The sequence below is a fragment of the Musca domestica genome, unplaced genomic scaffold, assembly GCF_030504385.1.
Source record: "Musca domestica strain aabys unplaced genomic scaffold, Musca_domestica.polishedcontigs.V.1.1 2, whole genome shotgun sequence".
In the NCBI taxonomy this organism is placed as follows: Eukaryota; Metazoa; Arthropoda; class Insecta; order Diptera; family Muscidae; genus Musca; species Musca domestica.
The window spans coordinates 43,668,398-43,693,230 of NW_026712249.1; the positions used below are offsets into that span (position 1 = coordinate 43,668,398).

The window sequence follows — 24,833 nt, forward strand, 5'->3', positions numbered from 1 at the left end:
TGTTTTCATTTTATGTTTTACACTTAGTTTAACATTTAAAGCTTATAAATTCTAAAAAATATATTTTTTTTATCTTAAAGAGCCTAAAAAATAATTTAAAATTATGACTCACAAAGCCAATCACACGGTAATTTTGGCATTTTACTCGCTGGCCATGGCAAATATCCAGCTGTTTTGAACACCCAATAATCATAGGAAACTTTCGTTATCAAGGCCACCAATAAAATAACCTCGGTGGCAATTAAATAGTAAACATAATCAGTCCAATCGTGTGGCGATTGACACACTTTTAATTCCTGTAATTCCATAATACGTTGTGGCATATTACGGCATAAGATTTCATTGTAATCGGGAATATCACGACTTCTTTTCAATAGCCATAGCTGTAAAAAATAAATGATGCAAATGTTAAGTTTGTGGAGAAAATATGGTGGAATATTTCCAATTACCTTTAACACTTTGGCCGAATTACAATCACACATTAGTTTGTTGCCACCCAAAAAGATGACTCGTCCAACATTGCTGTCCAACACATTTGTTAGGAGATACTCCGGGAGCTGTAATTAAGAAAAGATTTTTAAGTTTTAGTTTTAATTATAAAATGTTAAAGATTAGTGAAAAAATTGATAGATTGAGAATCAAAGACCAGCAAGATCCTAAACTGAATTTAGAATCTTGTGCGCGTGATAAGACTGTTTTTGGAAATTCGCACTTATAGGGTACGAAAAGTACTAAAATGTACTACAAATTGAATACTTTGTATTGGACAAAGGGAATGAGCAGGAATTCCGAAATTTGGATAGATATAACAAAGGGTTTTTAGAGACTCGAACTTTATTGTTACGAAAAGTTCTAAAATGTTACCACTTGGTATAATGAGAACGGATAGAGCTAAAAACTCGAAATTCGGCATGCGAACGAAGATTGGAAAGCTAGGTTTATATATGGAGGTGGTTTTCGAAAATTTGTACTATAATAGTACGAAAAGTACTGAATAGTATTAAATTTGGTATTGGGTAAAGGGATAGAGATAAGAACCTGAAATTCGATATTTAGATTATGAATGGTATCTGTGTTTGAGATTTGGCGGTGATTTGGAAATGCGTTCTTTATTTCTGCGAAAGGTACTAAATGGTACTATGTTAGATATTGGGTGGTGGGATAGGACTACAGTCCGCAAAATTGATATAGAGGTCTCCGAATTGAGATATGGAGGTGGTTTTGGAAATGTATACTATGTGTGCAAACTGTACTAAATGGTACTAAATTTGGGACAGTTTGATTTCGGGTAAACGGATGAGCTGAAATTTGGAAATTTTGTATTAGGGACCATGTTGGTGGTAGGCTTATAATAAAGGGGTGTTTTTGGAAACGTGTACTGCAAGTACACGAAAAGTACTAAATAGTACTATACCTGGTACAATTTGGTATTAGGTGAACAGACAGTGCTTGAAATCTGAAATTTAGTATTAGGATCGTTATTCATATGTATCCTGGACATATGGAGGTTGTTTCGGAAATGTGTACTATAATTGTACGAAAAGTACTGAATGGTACTATATTTGGTAAAGGGATAGAGATAACATTCTGAAGTTTAATATTTAGATTATTTTTGGAAACGCATCCTATATTTGTACGAGAACTACTAAATGGTATTAAATTCAATATTGAGTGAAGGGTTAGAGCTCAAATTTCATATTGAGGTCACTGTTGGAATCTGGAACTGAGATATGGAGATGGTTATGGAAATGTGTACCACCTGTACTCAATGGTACTAAATTTGAAATAGTTTCGTTTATGGTAAAAATGAAGCTAGAAATTTTGTGTTGTACCCTGTTGGTTCTTGGTTTTTGATAAAGAGGTGGTTTTGGAAGTGAGTTCTACAAGTGCACGAAAAGCACTAAATTTGGTATTAGGTGAAGACTAGGGCTGGTATTCTCGAATTTGATATTGAGGTCTCTGATGGCTTGTGTAATTAAAAAATGAAGCGGTTTGGAAATGTGTACTGCAATTGTTCGAAAAACACTAAATTTGGTATTGGGTGATGGAATAAAGCTGAAATCCTGAAATTTAAAATAGATGTTACTGCTGATGTCTGTGGTTAAAATATGGAGGTGGTTTTGGAAATGTGTACTATAATTGTTCCAAATGTGTACTACAATTATTTGGACTGGGCTGGAACTGGACACTTGCTAGTCAGTGATATTTGAGGAAGGATGATAATTATCGCAATTTCCTAGAGTCCTTCTTGTGCTTTGACTCTTAGAATTTGGCATTTTTAGAAGTATAAAATATCACCAACAAATCTATTTTATAAAAAAGTAGTTCCATTTATTCCAGCTCTTTCGAGAGCTCTCTGCTTCAGGAGTCAAGGATAGTTTTATTCGACGTTCATGCTTTGGAGTAACAAAGAAGTTGAGAAATTTGTCCATTTTCGAATTAGAACATTATCTTCTAACAGTCTATGGCTGATAGAACTTAACTGTAGTGTGATCACTTCAATATGCACCAAATATGACAAGAACTTTTCACTCCAAATATAATATAATATAACTTTGTTAATCGTTTTCTTCCCAAATACGAAGAGATAGTTATTATAGACATCAACCTATTAAGGGGTATTTTACTTTACATTACAAAACGAAAGCATTTGTTAATCGGTTTTTTTCCAAATCCATTTTTATAAACCGAATTCGCAGAGATAGCTATCATAGGCATCATCCTATTAGGGGTGTTTTTAAATGCATCTTTTTAACTGCTTATGTTCTCTCTTTCAAGTAGTCTTTTTTTAATAAAGTTCAAAAATTGTATAGAAATTGTTATAGCAGCCGAACTGAGTTGATAGTCCTTGGCTGTGTAGACCTCGGGTACCTCATATGAACTTAAATAATATTTCTCCTTACCAACCATTTTTTACGCCGACTTACCCTTTTCAGCTGATTATTTCGAAGGTATAACTTTTGAAAATGATCCATAAACTGTGTACCTTCCAGGTCATGCATGGACTCAATACGATTATTATCGGCAAATAATTTCACAATGCTTTGATAGGTGGGATTATTGTGGAAATGGTCACCAATAACGGTTATCTATAATAAAAAAAGAAATTAATATTCGACCCCTTATACCCACATTTCTTTATACTTACATTATTATTCGTAATATTCAATTGAAATGTATTTTCCGGCAATTTCGGCGGCAATTCTGTAAGACCCAAATTGGAACAGTCTACACGACAGAATATTTTATTTTTGGATGGATCACCCTTGAAGAAGAAAAAAATTAAAATTGAAAGAAAAAACTAATTAAAAAATTACTTACCGCCGATAACATGTGCTCTGGATTACAGGTACAATTACCCTTACCCGGTATCACAGGACAATCTGTATAGAATCTTCTGATTATATCCAACTGACTTATGGCTATGTAATCCGTTGAATTGAACCAATTAAAGGCCGAATCCAACAGGCAATATGTACTATTGGGCGAGACAAATTTAAAGGATCCTCGAAAAATGGTGGCCATCAAATTATTGCACAGCATGCGTTTGTTTTGTCTAAAACAAGGGATGATTTGCAAAATTAATATCATTTTTGTTCTACGAAAAAAAACCTAAGAACCACCAACCTTATGTCCAATGTAATATTATGATTTGGTGTTATTTGCGGTATCTCGGTGAGATTATTGTTCGAGAGATTGAGGAATTTCAACATGACCGATGCCTTCATTGTGACATTCGACAAATTATTATTGGATAAATTCAAACATTTCACTTTGCACATTCGCGAAAATTTCTTTACAATATTCGTTATATTACCATCCGTGATGGCCAAGGATTGTAGCGTTTGAAATATGGGCGATGACAAATCAATTTCTGGCATTGTCATATTGTAAATATGCAGATTGGTCCAATTATTATAGTTCGGACACGTTGAGATCATTGTCAAGTGAGTAATATTGCAACAATACCAATTGTTTTGCGATGTATTCAAAGAATTCGGATATTGTCGACACATACACGTGTTGGCGGTGACCTGTTGATTGGGTTTATCCGTTTGATTGTTGCTGAAAAAGTTAAGGCACATATTCTCTTCCATGGTAAAACAATAGTCTGGTGTTGTTTCCACATTGTTTACAGTATATGTTGAGTTGGCAGCTTCTGTTGTCGTGGTCAGGCCGCCATTGTTGTTATTGCTGCTACCATCTACGACATTGATATTGGGCAAAACCATTGGGATTTCTTGTTGTCCACCACCACCACCACCTCCGAAGTTTTCCTCTTCCATTCTCCGACCACTTGTAATTGCCATGCCATAAAAGAAAAATACCGCCAGTAGCAGGCGCTGCAGCTTTCCACAGTGCTAAGAATAAAAGTAGGAAAGAAAGGGGTGCATAGTTTAGCAAGAAGCCGTGTAAACAAAATTATAATTGTCTTATAATTGCATGGATAAATATTGGCGTACAACGGTATTGTTGTATTTGCATAGGCAAGTATGAGGGCAGGTTGGAAAGTTTTTTAAATAAAATAAAAACAAATGAATTTAGTGTTTTTCCTCCGCATTAATTTTTTTTCGACGCACAACGTAGGAAATATTTATCAACGACCTTCTGACCAATCATATATATTTTTTAAGAACTTCTGATAAAAAGTGGTTATTAGGAGCCTCCTACTTAAGAACCTCCTCTTTAGGAATATTGTCACTGACCAGAAATTAGCGACGTCCTGACTTAATCTTGTTTTTTGAGGATTCATAAATAAAATTCGACAAATTCGAAAATTCCCTCGAGGTAAAATTTTTGATTTTCAACGACCTACTAAAGCTTTTTTTGTTTATTTAAAAAAAAGTGGAAAGAAATTTTTCAACGAAATGCTGATAAAAAATCGTAACGACGTATTTACTAAAAACCATGGATTCAGAGATTAGTTTTTTTTTCTGAAAAAATGCTGACCAAAAATCGTAACGACCCATTGACTAAAAACCATGGATTCAGAGATTACAGGGTGAGATGAAAAAAACTGCAACCAACTTCAGGCTGCTGTCATTTCTAAGCCACTCCAATGACTTCCTGATTTAAATCTTGATTTCCGTAAGAACATTTGGAACATTTGTGGATTCATTTCATGAATTAATATCAAATTTCGGAATTGCAGTACTATCCTTTCACCCAGTACACAATTTAGTACCTCTTAGTACTTTTCGAACAATTATAGTACACATTTCCAAAACCACCTACAAATCTTAATCACAGAGACAAACAGCGACATCTATATTAAATTTCAGGATTTCAGCTCTATCCCTTCACCCAATACTGCTAGTACTTTTCGAGCAATTATGGTACGCATTTTCAAAACCACCTTCATATCTTTACCGCAGAGACCAGCAGTGACCTCTGTATCAAATTTCAGTTCTATTCCTTCACCCAAAACCAAATTTAGTACTTTAGCACCACCTCCATATCTCAATTCCAGAAATCAACTCAGCTCAACATCAAATATGAGGATTCCAACCCTATCCCTTCATCCAATACCAAATTTAGTACTTTTTAGTAATTTTCGTACAAATATAGGACGCATTTTCAAAGCACCGCCAAATGTCAAATACATACACCGCCTGTAATCTAAATATCAAGTTTCACAATTTCCCTTCATCTCATATCAAATTTAGTACCATTTCGTACAATTTACACATTTTCGAAACCACCTCCATATATCCAGGCTACTCATGCTATATACGAACAGCGACCCTAATACCAAATTTCACATTACAAGCACTATATGTTCACCCAATACCAAATTGTACCAAATATCGTACTATTTGGCACTTTTCGTACAATTGTAGTACACATTTCCAAAAACAAACCTTTATTACAAGTCTACCACCAACAGGGTCTCGAATAAAAAAATTTAAAATTCCAGCTTCATCCGTTCATCCTAAACCAAATTGTTCGAAATTTAGTACCATTTAGTACAGTTCACACACTTAAAATATATTTCCAAAACCAACGTTATATATCAAACTTACTTTCCAACCTTGATTCTAAATAAATATTAAATTTCAAGTTTTTAGCTCTATCCTTTCACATAGTACCAAATAGTACCATTATAGAAGTTTAGTACTATTTTTGAATTTTTCGTAACCTTAAAGTACGAATCTCCAAAAACCTTTTAATACATCTCTCCTGCACTCCGTCAGTGACTCTCATTCCAAATGCTCCAGCTCAATCCGTTTGTCCAATACAAACTATTCAATTTTTAGTACTTTTCGTACCCTTTTAGTACGAATTTCCAACTCGAGGCTCAGCATTGGCATGTGATAAGGCAAAATTTAAAGATTCTAGCTTCCGGGTATATATCATGGCCAATATAAAGTCGGACAAGAAGACTACTTTTGGCAATAAACTAAGTAGTTTTTATGCTATTGTGATTCGCCTCTCTTTAAATTTTAAATCACAATTTTGTCCTTTGACAGCAAAATTAGTTGTCAGATTGGCTTCCTGCCCGCCCTCATCTAGACCATGGTATTTATCTTTCTATTTTATTTTGCAACATTTTATTTTTATAAACTAATTTAAGCAAATTATATTTTTTTTCTAATATCTCTATAAAAAAAATTTACGTACATACATACATATTTCTCCGAACTTCTATAACCCCACTCGTATTCGTCTAGAAGCAAGAAAAACATATTTTAGGAGCATTCCTGAGTTAATATATTTCTAAATAACAAGAATATTTCCAAAGGTGTGTTTATAATTTAAAAGAAACTACAAATAGGATAGGTTGGGCGCGAATGTTACGCCAAAGCTATTTGTTTACCTTTACTACTTCGCGTTTATTTACAAACAAAAGTTTAATCAATTTTTGAGTAACAAGCGTGCGGCGAATGGGAAACGATAATAAATCATTGAAATAAATTACATTTGTTTATGATGATGTACATTTTTTTCTGATCTTTAAAAATTTGTAAATCGTTTATTATCTTCCAATAATTAAATTGATTATTTATGGCCCTCCCCGTAAGGGAAGGCCTAAAGAAAAATTATTTTAGACTCATTAGAGTGCTCCTCTCCACGGAAATCTTTAGTAAAAGGCGAAAGATTTATTCGACAACTGAAGAGAAGCCAGAGTGATTTTTAAAGTCGATGGTCTGATGTTAACTATGCAACGAAAAATTAACTAAATGAGAATTATTTTGATGCGAAAGTAAAATTTAGCCAAAATTTTTGACACTGAAATCAACAGAACCGTATTAACATCAGGGGTTGAGTGAGCTACGACAACTCATTTCAAAGTAATGCAGTGAAATACAACAACAACTGCATGAGGTCTGTGTACCTGAGGTGGTATTCATATTTAGCCAATGTTTAAGTAAGTAACAATGTTTGTGTGTTTATTGCGCTCTGTGTGCATTGTGATGAATGATGATAGCTCGGTAGGTAGGCTAGGGTAGTTAAAGAAGAACAAACAACAGAGATGGTGTGCAATTTGTCAAAGATCACTGCATTTTGTTAGTTTATGGGTATTTATTTAAAGTTCTTATCAACTTGCGATTTGTTGTTGACTTCTTTTTATCGCCTGTGCTGCCTATCAAATGCTTGCAATGGCACTTCAGGTGAAAACTACTGTCAGCCTATCATAAAAGTTAAATAAAATTGAAAGTAGTTGAGATGCTGCTTGTAAGTGACTACTTTGTATAAACTATTCGAAATATTGGGTGCTGTAAAATAACCAAGGTTTTACGATGTTTTTCGAATGTTCCCATGTGGCAACAACTGCAGCCTCGCAATGTCATCTGATATATTTTAAATAAAAAATGATAAAAGATGTTTTATGTTTGAAGGTACAGGTTATGTGGGCTTTCTTAAATAGTGAAATTTTTAGGACCATTTTGGTATACGAAACTTTTTTTTACCTAATTATGAACTGTCAGTTGAAGCCAATTTGATTCGAAAATGTTGCTGAAATTCAGTTGGAAAATTTGGTCAAATATTTGGGAAATATCTAATACAGTGCATATTTATGGGAGCTCAGAAAGTTATACGACCCAATTTCCAAATTAAAAAGAACCAGTAAGGAAAAGTCAAAAGTCGGGCTGAGCCGACTATATGATACCCTACACCACTATGATACCCTATATATTTAGTAGAGCTGCCGTAACAAAATAATTTATTTTAGAGCAGTTATAATTTGATTTCAGAGATGGAGTAATATATGGGAGGCATTTGCAATTCTGATTCGATTTTCACTAAATTTGACGGAATCCTTTTTTCATTTATACCAAATAACATTGTTATAGAGTGCATGATATCACTTAGAGAATGATTATATTAAAACATTTATATCGGAACCGAGTTCCACCAAATGGAAACGTATGTCCTGAAATTCACTCCACTTAAGATGATAATAGGCATTATTTGCACAATCAACTTGAAATCGGATTAAGGATATATATGGGAGCTATAGCCAAATCTTAACCGTTCTTGATGACATCTGGTGCCAAATATCATTCTTGTGGAGTACATATTAAGAATGTGAGGGACTTAAATATCAAATCGGATGAAACAGAGTTAGATAAAAAACTGCAAACGCCATAAGTTGTACATATTTTTTTTAAATTTTAGTAAATGAAAGCAAAAAATGTCGGATATAGCATCAAATTTTAGAATAGGTTTAGATTTGTTCGAATTGGTTACCTTTTGCACGAATTATGGCCTTCAAACGGCCAACGAAATCGACACACGCTGCCCGAATGTTGCTCTGCGATATTTTGGCCCATTCCCGGCAAAGCGTTTGCTTGAGGTGATCGACACTTTGGTATTTTTTAGTGCCAACCTTGTTTTTCAAAATACTCCAGACACAATAGTCCAATGGATTGGTATTGGTATCCGGTGGCCATTGTGCGCTGGAAATGAAGCGAGGATCCTCATTTTGTAACCATTATTGGATGGCGCGTGCTGAGTGCGATGGTGTTGAGTCCTGTTGGAATGTCCAAGGTCTGCGGCCAAAATGTTTGCGTGCCCAAGGCTTTAATAGACCCTCTAGAGTACTTTCGAGATAATTTTCGGCATCTATTCTGATGCCACGGTAGATTAATACGAGCAGAGAGCGACCATCGGCTGTTAGGGCAGCCCCCAAAATCACCATGGCCGGCGCTTGAGTTCTGCAGGCCAACCGAAGGTGCACATTTTCAGCTGACCTCTTTGGCAAGTAAACACGATCATTTTGTTTGTTTACAAACTGCTGGACAACGAATGTTTCCTCATTGGAGTAACCCGAATTCGGCAGTTCACCACTTTCGGCCAAGCAAATTAACTCTTTACCTCTTTTGAGTCTATTTTTTTCCGTTGCGGTGTAAGTTCTTGCACTTTTTGGACTTTCAATGGTTTTACCCCGAGCTCATTTTTCAATGTTTGGCGAATGGAATATTGCGATATCACGAGCCATTTTTCGGCCACTGCGATGCGGGTTTCGTCCAAGTCGCTTCATTACTTTTCGCTGATGAAAACCTAATACGGCAGTTCACCACTTTCGGCCAAGCGAAACCACTCTTTAGCTCTTTTGAGTATACTTTCTTTCTGTTGCGGTGTAAGTTCTTGCACTTTTTGGAATATCAATGGCTTTACCCCGAGCTCATTTTTCAATATTTGCCGAATGGAATATTGCGATATGTTCAGCTCACGAGCCATTTTTCGGCCACTGCGACGCGGGTTTCGATCAAGTCGCTTTTTTACTTTTCGTACCATTTCTGCTGATGTTGCTGTTTTCTTCCGTCCACTTCCTTAACGTCGGGCTACGCTACCAGTATCACGGCAACGAGCAAAGGGACGAGACATAAAAGATTTATTCACATTTAAATGCTGGAGTGCTCTAACGATAGCCACTTGTGGTTTTCCAGCCAAATATAAAGAAACCACACTATCACGCTTGAGTCCCATCACGAATAACTTTTTTTCTGGAAAATTCTCACCGAAATGCTTTTGTACGCTTATAAACAATATAAAGAGCTGTCACTGGAATAATTTTAACAGCTGTCGGACGAGTGGCTTAGAAATGACAGCAGTCTGAAGTTGGTTGTAGTTTTTTAATCTCACCCTATATACTTTGTTGGGTCTGACATGAGTATTCCGAGAAGTTACAAACGGAATGACATAGTTTATGTACCCTCCATGGTATGGTGGAGGGATAAAAAATGTCTCAGAATAACTTAACTCTGAATCGGTGTGCGTAGTCGGAGCCTGTTGCGTAAAGAATCGTATTCGAATTCGTACTTTCTTATTCTTTGTTTTATTTTTGATAAAATTAAGTTATGATGGTTTGTACATTTTATAAGAATGACTTAGCATTTTTTAACTAATTGGCAATGTAATGCAGAGGGTCTGTGTTATTAGTACTTGTGGTACTTAAAGCAACACATGTGCTAAATAAATTTTTGTTGAGAATTTGTACAAGATCCGTAATTGAGGTGTACAGTCTCTTTTAACTAAATTCTTTGTTGCCATACATTTTGTATTAATTGTAGTATGATATAATAATTTTAAGCATTTAGACAATTTTGAGTAATGTCTACTTAACATCACCTTTGATTTTCTCTCACCCAGAATGTCAATAACCCTTGCTCTTCTAAAAACACCATGTTTCCTGTTTGCTCATCACGCATGTTTTAACGACAGTGTGGTACCATTATCACATGGTCATTTCCACCGTTTCTTTCATGTTGTACTTAATTTACATAATTTGTTGAAATTAAAAACAAAAATCTAAATGATATTTGCCATCACATGGTCAAATCCGTACATTCACTTAAATCTTTTTTTCCCTAGTAATAACCATTTCTTGAATTTTACCAAATAATTTATTCTGCATTTCACTAACATAGATGTGTGAAATCAAATGGAGATTTTTTTCAACATTATTCAGTTTTTACTAGTTGATTCCATGTCTTGGGGCTGTGAAAAATATGTGTTTCCGCATATCTCTTGCAAAGATATTAATTGTCTAAATAAATTTAATTTTAGGCAAACTATTAATCTTAAGAAAAAATAAACCATGAAAATCACCTGAACGTCGGCCGACGTGCGCCTTTTCATTAACTCACACCTCGAACAATGCAGTCCCGTGTACCTCAATTAGAGAAAATCCAATTGAAAGATAAATGTTATTGCCCAAATATGTGCGTGTATGTGTTTGTTTGTTTTTTTTTTTTTAAAGCCAAGCCCTCGTGGATATATTAACAATTTGCTTATTAAAGCACTCCCATTGCAAATATGTGGAAATGTGTTAATTTTTATTAATTATGAATCTTTTGTTAATGGTTTACGGGGTAAACACAAAGATAATGGTATTGGTAATTGAAGGTGCAAATATTTCGACAATTGTGCTATTGTTCGAATATTGGAACCAATCTTATATGTACCTTGTTCATGAACGCATCTCATTGTGGCATTTAAAGTGAGTGTATTTTTATAACGGTGAACGGTATAATGTTTGTATATTGTTTTTAAGAATTGTATACCCTTTACCAAACTAAGAGGGGTATATTCATAGAAGGGTATATTCAGTTTGACATTCCGTTTGTAAATCATCAAATCGAAAATCATCGGTACATTCCTTCTAGTACCTCGCCACAAATGAAGAAAATAGTCAAAATAAAAAAAATAGCTTGTACAAATCGAGGAAAGTATCTGAATCGGTTCAAACTTCCAGCATTGCGAAATACAGGCTGAGATAAAAAAACTGCAACAAAGTCAAACGTCATAATTTTTACATTTTTTTTTAATTTTATTGAATAAAAGCAAAAAACGTTGGAAATAGCATCAAATTTTAGAATAAGTTTAGATTTGTTCGAATCGGCCCCCTTTGGCACGAATTATTGTCTTCAAACGGCCAATGGAACCGTCACACGCTGCCCGAATATTGCTCTTCGGTATTTTGGCCCATTCCCGGCGAAGCGCTTGCTTGAGGTGATCGACACTTTGGTATTTTTTAGTGCCAACCTTGCTTTCCAAAATACTCCAGACAACGGATTGGTATCTGGAAATTTTGGTGGGCATTGTGCACTGGAAATGAAGCGAGGAACCTCATTTTGTAACCATTCTTGGGTGGCGCGTGCTGAGTGCGATGGTGCTGAGTCCTGTTGGAAGGTCCAAGGTCTGCGGCCAAAATGTTTGTGTGGCCAAGGCTTCAATACACCCTCCAGAATATTTTCGCGATAATATTCGGCATTTATTCTCGATTAATAAGAGCGGAGAGCGACCATCGGCTGTTATGGCGGCCCACACCATCACCATGGCCGGCACTTGAATTTTGGTGACCAATTCAAGGTGCACATTTTCAGCTGACCTCTTGGCAAGTAAACACGATCATTTTGTTTGTTTACAAACTGCTGGACAACGAATGTTTTCTCATCGGAGAAAACCAAATTCGACAGTTCACCACTTTCGGCCAAGCGTAGCAACTTTTTAGCTCTTTTGAGTATATTTTCTTTCCGTTGTGGTGTAAGTCCTTGCACTTTTTGGAATTTCAATGGCTTTACCCCGAGGTCATTTTTGAATATTTGCCGAATGGAATATTGCGATATGTTCAGCTCACGAGCCATTTTTCGGCCATTGCGACACGGGTTTCGATCAAGTCGCTTCTTTACTTTTCGATCCATTTCTTCTGATGTTGCTGTCTTCTTCCGTCCACTTCCTTGACGTCGGGCTACGCTACCAGCATCACGGTGACGAGCGATGGTACGAGACACAAAAGATTTATTCACGTTTAAATGTTGGAGTGCTCTAACGGTAGCCACTTGTGGTTTTCCAGCCAAATATAAGGAAATCTGCAAAATTCTCACCAAAATGCTTTTGTACGTTTGTAAACAATATAATGAGCTGTCACTGGAATAATTTTAACAGCTGTCGGACGAGTGGCTTAGAAATTACAGTAGCCTAAAGTTGGTTGCAGTTTTTTCATCTAACCCTCTTTTTATCAAAAAAGCCCAGATTTTAAATTATACTAATTTAAATAAATTTTTTTTCCTCGAACATAATAGACAGCCAACAGGCTCTAAACTTTATAAATCATGCCAAAGTGGCAAGTAAGGGTCCACCACCTGTGGAGAAGTGAGTTTCTTTTAAAAAATCTGCTCACTTTGTTCCGTCCTTATTTGATGTATTAACAAGAAGATTTTCAGCTATAAATTGTAGTTTTTTTTTTGTCTGGTTGGTACCACTGTGCCCTGATCTGCACGGAAGTTTTTTAGCTGTACAAAATATTTTGATAATAAAATAATCATATTTTAGCTACTAAACATCTGTTGGTATAATTCCGTGTTCGAGAGACGCCAAACTGTGTTTACACATCCTCGAGTCTAATGAAGTTCAATTGAACGTCTAAAATGCAGCTTTGCGTCTAATATTGGAAAATTTTTGCTAGAAGTCAAAATGTAAATAAATGTAATATTTGGCATCTATTGAAATATAAGCATGAATTATTCAATGTTTTAAAGTGACCATAACTCCTTAAATATTGAGTCTACGGGGTTTTTAGACATGTTTTGTGATAAGTTTTTAAGCATGAATGAATTAAAACTTTAAAATGGCCAAAACTCCTACAAGGGGCGCAAAAGTAAATTTCCGATGTTTGTTTTTTTTTTTGCTATAAATTAAAAAATGAAAACTTTCATTCTACTTGTGGATTATTTTTATTTGGTCTTTTAGTTTTTTTTACATTAAGTCATGTAAATGGCCGCCGCCACAGTTTATTGTCATTGGAGCCCTTTTTATGGAATTTTCTATCACCTTGACCAAAACTTCCGGCAATAGGCCCTCACATTCTTGACGGTTATTGCTCTGCTCTAAATCCGTAATACGCTTTAAAAAAAGGTTGGTAGGATCTCCTTAACATAAGTTCCCAATATAAAAGTTTATTCGTTACGGGTAGTTCAACAAAGCCCTCATTCGTATTGCTACATCATTTGATACGGCCAAAGCGTTCCTCATTTCAGGACATTTGGAGTCGATTTAGGGGTCTCCGTCTGTCTGTTTGGCTGGTTGGTGCGCACGATAACTTTCGAAGGAAGCATTGTATTCGGTCGCAACTTGATACATCGTAATATTATTGTCAAACTTAAATCGAGTTCAGAGATGGGTAACTTTGGTCCACTCCTTCTGGTAACTTCCCCTACAAAAAGATCAACATTTTCAATATCCATGAAGCTCATAAAATGCGAAATTAACATTCGATTTCATACAGACTTGGAACATCTCAATATTTCTTTCAAAACAAAATCTGTTATAAAGACAGTGGAGATCGGACCATTCCTTCTGGTACCTCTCCAAAAATGATCAAATTACCAATATTTTTATCTGTATTATATCAAGTATGAAAATGGAATACTTCGGTCGACTATATCTGATACCTCACGCAGATTTTAATATTTTAAAATTATCACATATCTCATATAAAGTGAAGGAAGTAACCAATATAGTCCTAAACTGGTACGTCGCAATATTTATATCATATTTATTTAGGTCCGATACGAAATGGGTAAAAAATGGAATAATCATAACAGAAGCAGAAATATATTTTAATAATCGAACATTGACTGTACGTAGACATCTGTCGGCAAAATCGACTTATACGTATTAACTTTTAATAACCTCCACAATAGTATGAAGGGTATATTAAGTTTGTCATTCCGTTTGTAAGACTTCGAAATATACATTTTAGACCCCAAAAAGTATATATATTCTTGATCAGCATAAAATTCTATGTCGATTTAGTGATGTGCGTCCGTCTGTGGAAATCACTCTAGCTTCCGAACGAAATGAAGTAGGTTGATCAAATTTTACTGAAATGTATATTATGTCTGCATGAATATGAGCCATGTCGGTCCACGTTTTAGTATAGCTCCCATATACCTCCCGATATTCGGTATTTTGATGATTTTAGTGACATTATTCAACGGAATTTTTTCAAATCCGGTATTTGAAGTTCGTAATGGATACTACAGTCTAAGACAGAAAATTGTCTGTGCAGGTCGTGGACCTTTAGGTATAGCCCCCATAATATGGTACCTCCCTATATTCAGTATTTTGATGATTTTAACTAATTATTCACCGGAATTGTTTCAAATTTGGTATTTGAAGTTCGTAATGGATAGTACATCTTATGAAAGAAAATTGTGTGTGCAGGTCAACGTCTTCGTATAGCCCCCATATAACAGTACCTCCCGATATTTGGTATTTTGATGATTTTAGCGACATTATTCACCAAGTTCGTAATGTCTGTCCAGGTCCATCTTTTGGCGTAGCCCCATATAATGATACCTTCCTATATTCGGTATTTTGAGGATTTTAGCTACATTATTCACCGATTTTTGTTAAGTTTCGAATTTGAATATTGTAATTGCTTATGACAAAACTTACCTATGCAGGTCCATGTCGTCGTATAGACCCAAATATAGCAGCTACATTACTATTTTTAAGATTTTAACATAATTTTTAACGGATTTTATTGTTTTTGAAAATTGCCAAATTCGTTCCAAATGTTGGAGAGTATAAAAAGTTCGGCCGTCCGAATATAGCTGTTTTTTAATTCTATTTTATACCCTACAACCCTATGTGTTGGGGGTATTTTAAGTTTGATTGGGCCAAAAATTATGTAACACCTTGAAATATTGGTTTTCCACATAGGAAAGTATGTTTGGATCTTCCTATCTCGCTGAACTGAGTCGATCTAGCTATGTATGACCGTCCGTCCGTCTGTCCATGTTAACTTGTAATCACGCTATAGGTCGCAATTATGGCCCTATTTCCACGAATGGAAGTGGGGCTAGAGCCAGAATAGAAGCCTATTGCTTTTGGAGATGATCGCATAATATTTAGGGGTTGAAATGGACCAAAAACTGAAAATTTTCCTGATTTTGCAGTTTCTCTACAGGTCACAATAATAGCGGAAGATAGCTTGGAGCTAGATTTTAGGGCTGGGCAGAAGCCTCCTAATTTTGATGGTTATCGGGTAATATTTAGTGGGTGAAATAGACCATAACAGTTGTGTTAAATAAAAGTCAAATTTTCCATTAAACCCCAAATATTTCAACAGGTCATTTCTGACCGTTACGTAGATGCCGATAGTAAATATATCGGATATATATAGCGAAATATATACAATGTGTGTATACAATGGAAAGGGATGTTAGCTAGTATGCTTATATCTCAAGAATGGCTGGATCGATTTTGACAAATTTTGTCAATTCAGAATGCCCTCTTAATATAAAAAATAAAATCTAAAAAAATGGGATAAGAAAGAAGCCAATAATGATGTTAATATAGATTTTGTAGTATTTTGTGATATTTTTTATCATTTCCATTTTTTTTTTCATATAGTAACGTTTAATATAATTTTGTCCAAAACACCCCATTGTACCATTTAATCTATTGTCTATTTATAACCACAGTAATGACCAATGTTTTCCCCCAAAAAAAAATGTTCCATTCGAAATCTACCACAGGTGTTAAATGTTCATGTTTGACAATCGTCTTTGTAATAGTCAATATTTATGTTGTTTACTTTTCGATTTGACAACTGTTTAAGTATTCATTCATTTTACAATTGTTAATTAATAATACAATTAACACCCAAGTGTGATAAATGTTTTATATATGTATTTTTTGGTTATTAAATAAAACGTTTTTAAACACCAAATGAAAAAAAAATAATACCCGAAAAAGTCGCCTGACAACAAAACAAGGTTATCTAAAACTTCAAATACAGCCATAAATCGTGATAATTACACAGATAATGGTGGAAAGTGTGGCAAGTGGTGTTATTGATGTTCGCAAAAGAAAGTTAACATTTATTTTATTTTAAATCGATATCGATTAAGTTATTCAATAAAAATGATAAGAAATGTCAAAATTATGAAAATAATGCGAACATGTTATCTAGAGGCCTCGAAAAAGTAGCTAATATTAAATATAAAATTTTCGCAAATAGAGCAGTACAAAACAAGATATTTCTAGTAAAATTTTCCAACATCAAGATTAAGGCATAATAAACATATAAATTATTTCTAAAAATACCACCCCTGGTACAAATATTTTGTCATAGATAAAAAAAACACCATCGTCGGTACCTAGCCGAGATTATTTAACAAAAATAACCAATTGTTAACATTCTCGCTACCGTACCAGCTGCAGAGCTCGACCGAAACCGAAAAAATATTATTTACTATTTGTTTTTCATCTTCTTTTTGTTCCAGAGTCATGCTAGATTTTAAGAGATTCACGTTCAAGTGGATAAACACATTCATTTCGCCAAATAAAATCCCTCTAATAACAGTCATTTCTCCTCATAAGACAAACAGCAAATTCGGTTATTTGTTTGTGTAGTCATGTATGCTATAAACGAACAATGCGATAACAATAGCACCAACAAAGACAAAGTTACAAAATATGAACAGTTGAAATGAAATAAATAGCTTAAAAATTTTTAGGTGGAAATTTTTAAAAGAAATTTTTGCTAATAAACATATGTTGTTTTTATAAAAACAACAATAATGGGATTAAACCTGCAACAAGGCTAAGGTCGAACTTGGAATACCCTCGACAATTTGGAACGAATTTTGGAATTTTCAAAAAAAATAAAATCCGTTAAAATTCTGTTAAAATCTTAAAAATATGTGGTATTAGGGTCTATAAGACGACGTGGACCTACATGGGCCACTTTTGTCATAAGCCATGACTATGTTCAAATACGAAGCATGAAAAAAAATTGTGTGAACCATGCAGCTAATATCATCAAAATACCGAATATAGGGGGCTATGCCAAAACGTGGACCTGCACAGACAATTTTCTGTCATAGGCTGTAGTATTCATTACGAACTTCAAATACCAAATTTGAAACAATTCCGGTGAATAAGTTCGCTTAAATCACCAAAATACCGAAAATAGGGAGGTATCATTATATGGAGGCTACACTAAAACGTTGACCTACCTGGCCAATTTTCAATACCAAAAGTTTTGCAGACATAATATACATTTGAGTAAAATTTGATCAACCTACTTCATTTCGTTCAGAAGCTAGAGTGATTTCCACAGACGGACGGACATCGCTAAATCGATGCTGATTTAGAATAGATATACTTTGTGTTATCTAAAAATATTTAGATATAGCAAGTTGTAAAGAATCGCTGACTTGTTTCGCAAGCTATGACAAACAAAATTATTAAATATTGGGATTCTTTGTGGGTGAGGTATCAGAAGGGGTTAGCAGATATATATCATCTTTACAACAGATCTTGTGCTACCAAAAATATTGAGATGTACCAAGTCTGGTTAAAACGGATGTTAATTTTGCATTTTATGGCCTTCATGGTATTTACAATTTTGACTCTTTGAGGGGGAGGTACCAGAAGAAATGGTTCAATCTCTACCATATTTATAACAGATCTTGTGCTGATAGAACTATTGAATGTACCAAGTATTGATGGATGTAGATGTTAATTTCGCTTCATGGATATTTAATATTTTGACTCTTTGTAGGGGAGATACCAGAAGGAGTGGACCATTATATCCCATCTTCACAGCAGATCTTGAGTTAGTAGAAATAGCCTAATATTGAAATATTATTTCGGATTTATATAATCGTTTTGTTTATTCAAATCATTGTGGGGGAGGTACCAGAAGGAATGGTCTGATATCAACCATCTTTATCAAGACTAACGACATATCAAGACTGAATCGTGATTTTTAAAGAATATTTTTTAAAGTTTAACTAGACATAAATCGTAAATTTAAAAAGAATAATTTTGAAGGTCCAAAATCGTATTTTATAGAAATCTATTAGGGCTGAAATCGTAATAATAGATTTTTTTTAAAAATATATTTCAAGGTCTGTTATTTTTATACCCTACAACACTATGTGTTGGGGGTATTATAAGTTTGATTGGGCCAGAATTTATCTAACACCTCGAAATATTGGTTTCCCATATAGGAAAGTATATATGGATCTTCCTAGCTCGCCGAGCTGAGTCGATCTAGCTATGTATGTCCGTCCGTCCGTCTGTCCGTCTGTCCATGTAATTTGTAATCACTCTACAGGTCGCAATTATGGCCCGATCTTCACGAAATTTAAAATGTAGGTGGGGTTAATGTCAGAATAGAACCCTATTTCCTTTGGAGATGATCGCCAAATGTTTAGGGGTTGAAATGGACAAAATACTGAAAAATGTCGGATTTTGCAGTAGCTATACAGACCGCAATTATAGATCAATCGACGCGGAATTTCGCATGCAGCTAGAGTTTAGGGCGGGGAAGAAGCCTACCAATTTGGGTGGTCATCGGATAATATTTAGCGTCTAAAATAGACCATATCTTTTTTGTTGAAAAAAATCAAATTTTTTCATTAAACCGCGAATATTTTAAATCCCGGCGAAATCACAAAGCCATGACAAGGTTACTTCTGATCTTTACATTGATGTTAAGATCCAACAAATCGAATATATAGCAAAATATGTGCGATATATATGTCTATCAAAGGAGATATGCTTGAAAGATCTCTTATATGTCGAGAACGGCTGAACTGATTTCGACAGTTCTCACTAATTCAGAATGGCCTCTTGGCAGGAAAGAAAAAACGTCTAAAAAAATCGCATAAAAATATCTCTCTAAAGATGAAAATATTGATTTTGTAAAATTTTCTCATATTTTTTCAATTTTTGTCATATTTTTGGCATATTTTCATTTTGAATTAAACATTTGGTAATATTTCTACAGCTAACAAAACTAAGTAGTTAGGATAACAAGATATCATATACAGATCGCATTTATGGCCCGATCCTTACGAAATTTTGCATGGGGATAAAATGAGGGTCAGAATAGAAGCCTACTCTTTTTGGAGATGATCGCCATATATTTAGCGGTTGAAATGGACCAACAAAACTTCAAAATTGTCAGCAGGTCGTAATTATCGCCCGATCCTCACGCACATTTGAATGGGTGTTACCGGTCATTGCAAAAGCCAAGCAGTTTTGGATCGCCATCCAAAAATATTCAATGTGTGAAATAGTTTGCCAACTTTTGTAGACAAAATAAGAAAATGTCCATTCCAGTGACTTTTTGGAGAATTCACAAATACTGGAAAGACGCACTTCTGACTATTTCGTTAACGCCGATTTCGTTGAAGAATTTAGTCAAATGTCTGTATCTCATATAGATGCGTTTCAGTCAAAAACCAATAATAAATGTTAATATTTTGCCACTTCTGAGAGATTATAGGTCTTTGGGAAATATTGGTTTCAGATCTAGGAAGACCATTTACGTGCAACATCTACACATAAATTGGAAATGAGCAAATTAGTTTAAGTTGCTATTATTCGAAAATTAGAGAACGAAACCTGATGGTTTTTTTTATTATTTGTCACAATATCTTGTGGAATTCTTTCGAGTATCTCGCCTATATACACTGTATCGCTTATTGTAGTGTTGTAGGGTATTCAACGGTCGGCCCGCTCGACTGTAGCCTTTGCTTACTTGTTTTTAAATATTTTTGAGGATTTATTTGAAAGTATATCAAGGCTATAATCGTGTTTTTTTCGAATATTTTTGAAAGTTTAATAGCGATGAAATCGGGGAATTTCTCAAGGAGAAAATCTCAAGACCTGGCCGAACGAAAAAAATTAGAAAAAAATATTAGAAAAACTTGTTTGTGTAGCAGGCGTTGGACATACCCAGAGGTAAAAATCTCAAGCCGCAGAAAAAGGCCGACTAATCAAATTTGGAAAGGCTTTGGACCGCGAAGGCAGACGTATCAAATTCAGGAAAACTTTAGTTCGCGTAGCCGGGTTGGACATAGCCATAGGAGAAAATCTAAAACAAAGGATCAAATGTAAAGACCCATGTCGGGCTTGAAGAACCATATCTCTGGATCTAGGAACAGCACATTTTGGAAAGATTAGAATGCTAAAATTTAGTATTTATCTTGTGGACATCCATAATGGGGCCTTTTTCGACTTTTGGGTATTTTTTTTTAAACCGAGTCCATAAAATCGATTATTTTGATACAATTTCCGAACCGAATGTAACTGCTTGTGGGATAAGTATTTTAATTATCTTTCAGATGATTCCTATATTGTATCGGTTCAGTAGGTCCGGGTCTAACCCGGGTCTTGGACTTTTCGGGTCAAATATTCGGGTATTCAAATCCGTCCCCCAAGAAAAAAACACTTCCCCGAAATTAGGGCACAAATACCTACCTCAGGCAAAAAAAATTAAAAAAATCCGAGATTTTTTACTAGACTAGAGTTAAGCCCTATTTATTACTTTTCGTACAAACTTGGTACACATTTCCAAAATCACCTCAATATTCCAATCTCAGATACCATATATAATCTCGGTATTCCAGCTCTATATGGTATTGGGTGAAGATAGCCAATTTAGTACCATTTAGTACTTTTCGAACAATTGTAGTATATACTTCCAAAACCACCTCTACATCTCAATTCCTCATCAATATCAAATTTATTTTATCCAATGCAAAATTTAGTACTTTTGATACAAATATAGAACGTATTTCCAAACCACCGACAAGTCTCAAACACAGATACGATGAGTAATCTCAATTCCAAATTTCAGGATTTTAGCTCTATTCCTTCACCCAATACCGAATATAGTACACTCAGTACTTTTTGTACAATTATAGTACACATTTTCGAAACCACCTTCATATGCCCAGGCTGCACATGCTATATATGAACAGCGACTTTAATGGCAAATTTCCGATTCCAAGCACTATCTGTTCGCCCTATACCAAATTGTACCAAAAATAGTACTATTTAGGACTTTTTGTGCACTTGCGGTACAAATTTCCAAAACCACCTCTTTCATCACAAATCTACCACCAACAAAGACCCCAATACAAAAATTTCCAAATTTCAACTCCATCCGTTCACCTTAAAGCGAACTGTTTCAAATTAAGTACCATTTAGTAAAGTTCGCAGACTTAGTACACATTTCCAAAACCGCCTTCATATATAAACCTTCCAACCTTGATTCTCATACCAAATTTAATGTTTTGAGCTCTATCCGTTCACATAATACCGAATGGCACCATTTTAGAACTTTTCGTCAACCCAAAGTTTGAATTTTCAAAAACCCTTTAGTACATCTATACCGCACGCCATCAGTGACTCTAATCTAAATTTCACGTTAATTCTAAATTCTAGCTCCGTTCCGTTTGTCCAATACAAAGTATAAATTTTTAGCATATTTTAGTACTTTCGTACCCTTTTAGAAGGAATTTCCAAAAATCCAGGCTTATCACACGCCTTCGCACCAAGACTGAACTTCGTGTATAATTTCAAGATTCTAGCTCAATCAGTTATTTCACCCCTCTTTCATATATAGATACATTTTAAAATGAGAAAAAATTAAAATTAAGTTATTGAAAATTTTTAGTATTTTTTCATTCATGATCCCATGCAGATTTTTTACACTATTTTTGCCAATTCATGCCTAGGACACAATTCCCTATAATTTTTTTAATCATACCTAAATCACAAAGAAAATATTAACATATGCATCTACGCGTTGGTATGCCACAAAGAAAACTATTCGGACACTCACTTCACTTCCCCCTCAATGCCACAATGATGTAAACAGTGGATTAACATTATTTTTTGACAGATAAGAGGATCACATCAATGGGAAACGCAAAACAAATATTATTGCAGCAACGACAACAACAACTTGAGCGATCTCAATAATTGTTAAATACAATTGTCGGCACCCATACACATGTATACATATTTACACTTCTGTGGTTGGTAGAGTTAAAAAACGCGAAATGATATATCAAAACAAACAATACAAATAAAAATAAATATGCGCCCCGTGCTAAAAATAGAATATCAAGGAAGAACGAACAAACCAATAACCAACCAACCAACGAACGAACCAAAACCAATGCGCCAACAACTCAAAACGCGATACTAATTAAGAAGAAACAACAACAATGGCAACAAATAACAACAATAAATGAGCACTTAATATAATATATAACAATGGACAATTGAATCTTTTTATTTCCCCATTGAATCTGTGGAATTTATGGAATTTCCGACTCACCTTCGAAGACATTTTGTGTGTTTTTCTGGGGGGAAAATATTAATAATTTTACTGTTACATTTGTCACAAAACTATTAAATAATCCACAGCTCAAAATAGTGTAATTTATTTTGGTTTTGTTTCCATTTTTTTAGTAACTAATATTATTTTAAGAATATTTTTTCGATATTGCACTTCTGTTAATGCACCACACAACGCATTTTGTATTGTTGTTTAGAGTCAACGACCACCAGTTGATTGTTTGGAGGAGGCCCCAATAGTTATTTTAAAACACTTGTAACTATCCGCGCGAGACACAAGAAGCAATCAAGAAATATGAGAAAGAAAAACCTAAAACACCGCAAGGCACCAAACCACCCGACTTGTTGTGAATATTTCAGATACTGAGATACAAAACCACCGATAACCAAATAAACGCAACTGAATTAAATAAATAACAACAATCAGAGAGTTTTGAAATAGTCACTCTCTTTCTCTTAATCAACATCTCTCAGGGTTGCCGTCCCTACAGTTCGCTTAGGGATGTAGAAGTCGACTTTTGACTAATCGATTGATCGATTTCTGGTAACCTTATGCTACTTTGACATTGAGCAGTTTAATGGATTGGGATATGCTTCATATTTCAAAGCGCATTTGTACTTTTGAAGATTAATGCACTGGCATGGTTAAAGAATATAGGTAGATGCATTAACGCTTGGGAACATTGATATGTCAAAATTTTGAAAATGTTTTATCAAAAATAAGTACATATTTAAATGTTGTTTTTTATACGAAGCAAATATGCATTTTTCAACAATTTTTACAAATTTTAATAATTTTTCATTCAACATTTTCAATTTCAAAATCAGTTTGACAGTTCATTGTCCCAGCAGCTGTGTTGATGCTACAGGTAACAGCATCTTCTGTGGGCATGGATAAAAGAGAAAATAATTTAGAGACAAGAGAAATTTATATTTTTTACGATAACAAGGAACAAAATTCATAATTTTGGAATAAAACAATATTTTCCCTCTATTTTGGATTCAATTTGGTGGCGAAACCCCAATATTCCATTCATGTTTTGAGGGTTTCACCAATATATGATATGTTCCAGTATCTTCAAGAATCTGTTTTTACGATTTTCTTTGATATCATAATGGGAAAATCGGTTATCGTAGTAGAAACTTCTACATTCTCGCAGTTGTGGAACAGAACGTCCCGAAATTCACTCTATTTAGGCTGATACTAGCTATTATTTGCACAATAAACCTAAAATCGGTTTAAGGATATATATGAGACCTATATCCAAATCTTAGCCGATCTCGATATAATTTGGCAAAGGTATTTCCGAGCTCTATAAGATATCTGGTACCAAATATCATTGTTGTGAAGTGAATATTACGAATGTGAGGGACTTAGAAACCAAATCGGATGAAACATATATATGGGAGCATTAGCTATATCTGAACGGATTTTAACATTTGGATGTGCCAAAATTCATATCTTTTGGGCTGTGATTTACTTTGTAAAATTTCACTCCATAGAAAATAACATGGTAAAATGATTGAATGATAAAGTCATTTCAAAAAATAATATCCATCTCTGCATTTTCGGTAATTTACTTTTGTCAAATTTCAATTTCCATGTTTAAAAAGGAACAAGGCTCGTAAAACTTATTTACAATACGTTGTTTCCACTGACGAACTTAGGAATCATTGCTCTTTATGTGCTCGACTCGCACTAC

General features: G+C 34.6%; 1 protein-coding gene and 1 non-coding gene across 2 annotated transcripts; both read right to left on the reverse strand.

Moving 5' to 3' along the window:
* Positions 1-8: 8 nt before the first annotated feature.
* Positions 9-23,521, reverse strand: LOC101890995 (protein halfway). Its single transcript, XM_059122192.1, has 7 exons — positions 23,111-23,521; positions 3,628-4,361; positions 3,322-3,556; positions 3,149-3,265; positions 2,928-3,089; positions 450-557; positions 9-383 (listed from the first exon to the last, which is right to left on the reverse strand). Exons 1-7 carry the CDS (start codon positions 23,120-23,122, stop codon positions 102-104), a joined length of 1,650 nt encoding a protein of 549 aa, XP_058978175.1. The 5' UTR covers positions 23,123-23,521; the 3' UTR covers positions 9-101.
* LOC131802265 (U5 spliceosomal RNA) lies at positions 7,010-7,131 on the reverse strand. Its single transcript, XR_009342126.1, has one exon. It is a non-coding gene; the product is annotated as a U5 spliceosomal RNA (small nuclear RNA).
* Positions 23,522-24,833: the final 1,312 nt, after the last annotated feature.